Source organism: Notothenia rossii (assembly GCF_949606895.1).
Source record: "Notothenia rossii genome assembly, contig: scaffold_187, whole genome shotgun sequence".
Lineage (NCBI taxonomy): Eukaryota > Metazoa > Chordata > Actinopteri > Perciformes > Nototheniidae > Notothenia > Notothenia rossii.
The window spans coordinates 1-7,500 of NW_027639705.1; the positions used below are offsets into that span (position 1 = coordinate 1).

General features: G+C 48.5%; 1 protein-coding gene across 5 annotated transcripts in view; it reads right to left on the bottom strand.

Annotated features, from left to right (window-relative positions):
* Positions 1-3,132: 3,132 nt before the first annotated feature.
* LOC307027511 (sodium-dependent phosphate transport protein 2B-like) overlaps positions 3,133-7,500 on the bottom strand; it is a 12,269-nt gene continuing 7,901 nt past the window's right edge. The window contains exons 9-10 of one of the 5 annotated variants that reach the window (XM_079695778.1): positions 7,181-7,292; positions 3,133-3,167 (exon numbers count right to left, since the gene is read on the bottom strand). In XM_079695778.1, the coding sequence (XP_079551904.1) occupies positions 3,148-3,167; positions 7,181-7,292 (132 nt within the window). In that variant the 3' untranslated portion in view covers positions 3,133-3,147. Of the gene's footprint in view, positions 3,168-3,250; positions 3,437-7,180; positions 7,293-7,500 lie in introns of those variants that run through there. The other 4 variants (XM_079695776.1, XM_079695775.1, XM_079695777.1 and 1 more) reach the window with 4 other exon arrangements.

The following is a 7,500-nucleotide window of genomic DNA, read 5'->3' on the forward strand; positions in this document are numbered from 1 at the left end:
GGGTTCATGTTCTGGTCAGCTGGCTCTCAGGTGTTTGTGGGTTCATGTTCTGGTCAGCTGGCTCTCAGGTGTGTGTGGGTTCATGTTCTGGTCAGGTGGCTCTCAGGTGTGTGTGGGTTCATGTTCTGGTCAGCTGGCTCTCAGGTGTTTGTGGGTTCATGTTCTGGTCAGCTGGCTCTCAGGTGTGTGTGGGTTCATGTTCTGGTCAGCTGGCTCTCAGGTGTGTGTGGGTTCATGTTCTGGTCAGCTGGCTCTCAGGTGTGTGTGGGTTCATATTCTGGTCAGCTGGCTCTCAGGTGTGTGTGGGTTCATGTTCTGGTCAGCTGGCTCTCAGGTGTGTGTGGGTTCATATTCTGGTCAGCTGGCTCTCAGGTGTGTGTGGGTTCATGTTCTGGTCAGCTGGCTCTCAGGTGTTTATGGGTTCATGTTCTGGTCAGCTGGCTCTCAGGTGTGTGTGGGTTCATATTCTGGTCAGCTGGCTCTCAGGTGTGTGTGGGTTCATGTTCTGGTCAGCTGGCTCTCAGGTGTTTATGGGTTCATGTTCTGGTCAGGTGGCTCTCAGGTGTGTGTGGGTTCATATTCTGGTCAGCTGGCTCTCAGGTGTGTGTGGGTTCATGTTCTGATCAGCTGGCTCTCAGGTGTGTGTGGGTTCATGTTCTGGTCAGCTGGCTCTCAGGTGTTTGTGGGTTCATGTTCTGGTCAGCTGGCTCTCAGGTGTTTGTGGGTTCATGTTCTGGTCAGGTGGCTCTCAGGTGTGTGTGGGTTCATGTTCTGGTCAGCTGGCTCTCAGGTGCTTGTGGGTTCATGTTCTGGTCAGGTGGCTCTCAGGTGTGTGTGGGTTCATGTTCTGGTCAGGTGGCTCTCAGGTGTTTATGGGTTCATGTTCTGGTCAGCTGGCTCTCAGGTGTGTGTGGGTTCATGTTCTGGTCAGCTGGCTCTCAGGTGTTTGTGGGTTCATGTTCTGGTCAGCTGGCTCTCAGGTGTGTGTGTGGGTTCATGTTCTGGTCAGCTGGCTCTCAGGTGTGTGTGGGTTCATGTTCTGGTCAGCTGGCTCTCAGGTGTGTGTGGGTTCATGTTCTGGTCAGCTGGCTCTCAGGTGTGTGTGGGTTCATGTTCTGGTCAGCTGGCTCTCAGGTGTGTGTGGGTTCATGTTCTGGTCAGGTGGCTCTCAGGTGTGTGTGGGTTCATGTTCTGGTCAGGTGGCTCTCAGGTGTTTATGGGTTCATGTTCTGGTCAGGTGGCTCTCATGTGTTTGTGGGTTCATGTTCTGGTCAGCTGGCTCTCAGGTGTGTGTGGGTTCATGTTCTGGTCAGGTGGCTCTCAGGTGTGTGTGGGTTCATGTTCTGGTCAGGTGGCTCTCAGGTGTTTGTGGGTTCATGTTCTGGTCAGCTGGCTCTCAGGTGTTTATGGGTTCATGTTCTGGTCAGCTGGCTCTCAGGTGTTTATGGGTTCATGTTCTGGTCAGCTGGCTCTCAGGTGTTTGTGGGTTCATGTTCTGGTCAGCTGGCTCTCAGGTGTTTGTGGGTTCATGTTCTGGTCAGCTGGCTCTCAGGTGTGTGTGTGGGTTCATGTTCTGGTCAGCTGGCTCTCAGGTGTGTGTGGGTTCATGTTCTGGTCAGCTGGCTCTCAGGTGTGTGTGGGTTCATGTTCTGGTCAGCTGGCTCTCAGGTGTGTGTGGGTTCATGTTCTGGTCAGCTGGCTCTCAGGTGTGTGTGGGTTCATGTTCTGGTCAGGTGGCTCTCAGGTGTGTGTGGGTTCATGTTCTGGTCAGGTGGCTCTCAGGTGTTTATGGGTTCATGTTCTGGTCAGCTGGCTCTCAGGTGTGTGTGGGTTCATGTTCTGGTCAGCTGGCTCTCAGGTGTTTGTGGGTTCATGTTCTGGTCAGCTGGCTCTCAGGTGTTTATGGGTTCATGTTCTGGTCAGGTGGCTCTCATGTGTTTGTGGGTTCATGTTCTGGTCAGCTGGCTCTCAGGTGTGTGTGGGTTCATGTTCTGGTCAGGTGGCTCTCAGGTGTGTGTGGGTTCATGTTCTGGTCAGGTGGCTCTCAGGTGTTTGTGGGTTCATGTTCTGGTCAGCTGGCTCTCAGGTGTTTATGGGTTCATGTTCTGGTCAGCTGGCTCTCAGGTGTTTATGGGTTCATGTTCTGGTCAGCTGGCTCTCAGGTGTTTGTGGGTTCATGTTCTGGTCAGCTGGCTCTCAGGTGTTTGTGGGTTCATGTTCTGGTCAGCTGGCTCTCAGGTGTGTGTGGGTTCATGTTCTGGTCAGCTGGCTCTCAGGTGTGTGTGGGTTCATGTTCTGATCAGCTGGCTCTCAGGTGTGTGTGGGTTCATATTCTGGTCAGCTGGCTCTCAGGTGTGTGTGGGTTCATGTTCTGGTCAGCTGGCTCTCAGGTGTTTGTGGGTTCATGTTCTGGTCAGCTGGCTCTCAGGTGTGTGTGGGTTCATGTTCTGGTCAGCTGGCTCTCAGGTGTGTGTGGGTTCATGTTCTGATCAGCTGGCTCTCAGGTGTGTGTGGGTTCATGTTCTGGTCAGGTGGCTCTCAGGTATTTGTGGGTTCATGTTCTGATCAGCTGGCTCTCAGGTGTGTGTGGGTTCATGTTCTGGTCAGCTGGCTCTCAGGTGTTTGTGGGTTCATGTTCTGGTCAGCTGGCTCTCAGGTGTGTGTGGGTTCATGTTCTGGTCAGCTGGCTCTCAGGTGTGTGTGGGTTCATGTTCTGGTCAGGTGGCTCTCAGGTGTTTATGGGTTCATGTTCTGGTCAGCTGGCTCTCAGGTGTGTGTGGGTTCATGTTCTGGTCAGCTGGCTCTCAGGTGTTTGTGGGTTCATGTTCTGGTCAGCTGGCTCTCAGGTGTGTGTGTGGGTTCATGTTCTGGTCAGCTGGCTCTCAGGTGTGTGTGGGTTCATGTTCTGGTCAGCTGGCTCTCAGGTGTGTGTGGGTTCATGTTCTGGTCAGGTGGCTCTCAGGTGTTTATGGGTTCATGTTCTGGTCAGCTGGCTCTCAGGTGTGTGTGGGTTCATTTTCTGGTCAGCTGGCTCTCAGGTGTGTGTGGGTTCATGTTCTGGTCAGCTGGCTCTCAGGTGTTTATGGGTTCATGTTCTGGTCAGCTGGCTCTCAGGTGTGTGTGGGTTCATGTTCTGGTCAGCTGGCTTCAGAGGCAGGTAAAGGAGCCTTTGAGCAGGTAGAGACCATCAGCTGAGTCACGGGACTGAAAGGATCTTTGTGTCTCAGATGTCACAGACTCCTCTCTGGAGCAGCCACTGTGCAATCTGCTTGATGTAATCAGGAGTTTGGAGCCATGCTAGTGACTCAGTGAGTAATGCATGGTGTTCCCTTGAGGCCCATCTCTTCACCAGCAGCTGTTTACATTGGAATGTTTGGTATCTGCTAAATAAGGGGATCCTGTAAAGTCTGAGAGGTCAGAGGAAGCAACACGAAGACTGAATAAGGTCAGAACAGGTTAGCTGTCTGAAGTGACTGCTAAGGTAACATGTCTCTTATAGCGCTGTACAGCAATATCATATTTAAAGGTCACATGTCATGCTTTTCCGGTTCTTACCCGTCCCCTTGTGTGTTATGCAGTAGCGTGGCGTGGGGAAAAAATTAGGTGAAGCCAATAATACGTCCTTTCTTTTGGGGTGGGGGGGGGGGGTGTGGTGGTCAATGTAATAACGTAACCAGATGAGTGATTACAGCGCCCGGTATCATTTTACACACATTTGTATCAAACAAATGCAGGACTTACACACGCCTGTTATCTGACCGACAGGTCCGCACGCACTCTCCAGCCGAAACTCTAATAAGCATTCATTCACAAACTAAATCAGGAGACCTTTAACGTTTTACGTCCGGTTCGCTCCTTTGTTCCTCACTGTTCACAGCTCCGGTTTGGGCATTGGCCTGTCATCAGATTGTATTTGTTGTTGCTGCTGCAGCGGAAGTTTAGTACAATTATTTTTGATTAAATACTCCAAATCTCCACCCTCCATAATTGCACTTGCTTCAGTTGCTTGCTACTTTCTAACGGCGGTGAGAGTGGTGCAGTGACGCTATCTATCTTCTATCGATTAGATTTATGATTTGAAAATTATTAAAGTAGGGTAGACATGTGGATATTATCCGACTGAACAAAACGTGCATTTACCTAACAGGTTCGTTTTCCACTGACCTTATTTTGAGCTATTTTCCAAAATCCTATGGAGATATCCCATTGCTATTTTGTCGAGGTAAACCGGGCGCAGCTTACTTCCGCTTTTTGGGACGCGTCACTGCACCACTAAGTTGATGCGATTTGATTGGATTGTGAGGCAAGGGAAGACAGCCGCCTCTGGCTTCCCTTGGCATGGCCCTGACCAATCACAGGTTGGCAGGGGCATGACGTGAGCCTCATCTGATTGGTCAATTCCTCCATTTTTTTTCACCAAGGGAAGCAAATTTCGGCTGGCCTCCTCTCGCAACAGAGAGTGCAATATACTGTTTCACCATAACATCTAGAGGGGCGCTGTTTCACTCTTTGTAAAATACTCAATGAGAATGGGGGAGAGACGGGCCGGCAGCAACACACAACAAAGAATTTCCGAAACTAAACGAAGTGTTTTTATTTATTTATTAAAATTATAACTACAATCCGAAAAAACAGGGGAAGCCTGGCTTCCCTTGGCCTCCAGGAGAAAACGCCACTGGTGTTATGAAGGTTTTTCTGCATGTGAACGGTCTGCAGAGTCAAAAACCCTCAAAGTACACCCTGTAGGGAGTAAAACTCTAACACAGAGAAGACCTCCCCAAAACGCCTCGTTGGTGAAACGTCATCATGACGTCATCATCCATTTGATTCTTCCGGGTACGTGCTTACGAAAGCACGTACCCGGAACTAAATGGGCCAACCCGTGGAGCCGTTACGTTACGGCCGCGGAGCCGTTACGTTAAGCCCCCGCTGATTGGTCCAAATTGACCAATCCACACACAGACGCTCAGTGCAGGCAGCCCTGCTGATCTCTGCTCCGTGCTGCAGGCTGATAACAGACAGTCTCTGCAGACCCATCCTCACAGCGTTTATCAACCTATAAGCCTTGTTCTTACTCAATATCAAGCCACACTTATTGTTTTTACTTCGGCTGTGACTTTGTGTATGTTCAGGGTGAGTTTGGCTGTGTTTGGCTGCAGAGGCGCGGGAAGGTATTTTGAGTGGGGGTGCTGAGGTGCTGGACTCCAGTGAACACTATTACGGGCACTAGAGCACGCACAAAAAAACTCCCCATACGCAAACACACAGTAAACCCGCGACTGTTACAATGAAGGCTCGATAATCAGCTCACGGCATATAGGCAGGGGTAAAGTGCTATTTTTTACGAGTGGGGACCTCTAGGGGGGTCCGGGGGGATACTCCCCCGGGAAGATTTTTTTTAAATATTGAAGTTAAAAGCATCAATCTGGTGCACTTTGAGAACAACATTAAGAGATCTATGGATACATCTCTCAACACCCAGATGAAACACAACTGTAAGCAGATGTTCTTTTTCTTTATGGATATTTTACAAATCACTCCCCTTTCAAACTGTATTCTTGTTTTACTGCCATATAGTATTTCATAACTGTTTTTCCTTTATTCTCTTATTTTTTTTATAACCATAATGATCATATGAAGGTGTGCCGCGGAAATAATCTTTTGAATAATTTTTGACCAAACCGTTTGAGACCCACTGAGATAACTTAGACTAAAGTGAACTATCTAAACACTCAGAGAGTCCTTTAGCTCACCTGAGCTCCTCAGTCTGAGAGGAGAGCTCTCCTCCAGCTTGTTGTGGAACAAATAGCTCCGTATGTCCGTTAGTGCAGCTAGCTAACCAGATGCTAACAACACGGTCCCTGCTGCTGGCACCGGTCCCTCTCTCTCTCCCCCTCTCTCACACACAGTAAATGCGCTATTCCGCACACACACAGAGCCGTGAGCTTGAATGACACAAGCACACTTTTATTTCCATGCAACTCTCTGATTGGTCTGGTATCTTGCCTCTGTTGCATTCACTGAACACGGGAAATTACAGTCCTGCCGTCCTTTCTAGTGTCTTGATGAGGTTCACGTAAAGCACGGTTAATGTATTATATTATTGAGGTAGAATTGTCCGGGGCTACAGAAAAAACATTCGGGGCAGGCCAAAATATTATTTTACCAACAATGTGGAATTTATTGACTACATATTACACAGATTATGCACAGCGGGAGCAGCAAAAACCGTCAAATAATAATTCAGACAGGGGAGCTCCGCACCCCCTGCCTGCCGCTAGGGGGTGCTGCAGCGCCCTCAGCACCCCCCTTCCCGCGCCCATGTTTGGCTGTGTATCGCTAAACAAGGAAATCACACCTCCACGGAGCTCATCGCGATTCACAACGTACCGACCAATCAGAGCACACTGGGCTCACAGGGAGGGGGGGGGGGGGGGGAGCTGCAGCAAGCCGTTTAGTGGAGAAAGTGAATACTGCTGAATACACATACTTTACAGAGATGCTTTGAGAAACCAATGTGAGTTTGGAACATTGCAAAGTATTTTTCTATTCTAGTATACCTCAACAATGGAATTATGATCAGCGGAAATGGCCATGACATGTGACCTTTAACTTCAACCACCTCTGTGTTTGAATGATTCCTCTTTGCTTTATTCTTTAACGTTGTGAGTGTCACATCGGATCCAACAAACTGTTCTGACTGTTAAACACCTGCACTTTAGAAAGAGCTTCCATCATTTCATCTGTTTGCATCTCGCCAATTATTTATCTAGATTATATTCCTATTACCTGTATACAGACTCTTACTGCAATATTTATATTCTATTTCATTTGTATTTACTTGCACTATTGTATCTGTGTTAGTGTGTTGCTCAGTTGGAGGAGGGGCCTGTGAACTCATTGGCATATTAGTTTTGTATTAGTCCATTTATTGAACATGTTAGAAGTAAAACAAACATTAATAATAATAATTATAAAAAAGAGAAGCCAAATAAAACACGTTCAAGGTATAAAAGAAAAGAAAAAATGTTCAAATAGTTTCTGTCAAGTTCAAAAGGGGCAAGACAAAGCTTAAAATCGTTTCTGGTCTCCTCTAGCGTACGTTCTTCATGAAAGTCAAATATGAGGTCGTCCGTGATATTCTATAGCTATGCACAAACGACCATAAAAGCACGCTTACATTTCTGCTGGTAGTCGATCCAGGAGGAGTTCAGCTGAGCCCAGGTGAGGTTCCCCTCCTCCCAGCACACGGACCCGGCGCTGCAGCTTTCCACCGTCACGTTATAGAAGGTCTGCCCGGCCCCAACAGAGAGGCGTCATTAGAGAAGTGGAAGCAGCACGGGGATAATCTCTAAACGATCACACTGGCCTGCTTTCATAAAATAACAGCTTCTAAGCATGAGCTAACAGCCGAGCAGCCTCAGCAGGACAACATCAGTGATTAACACACGGATAACCATAGTGTGTGTGTGTGTGTGTGTGTGTGTGTGTGTGTGTGTG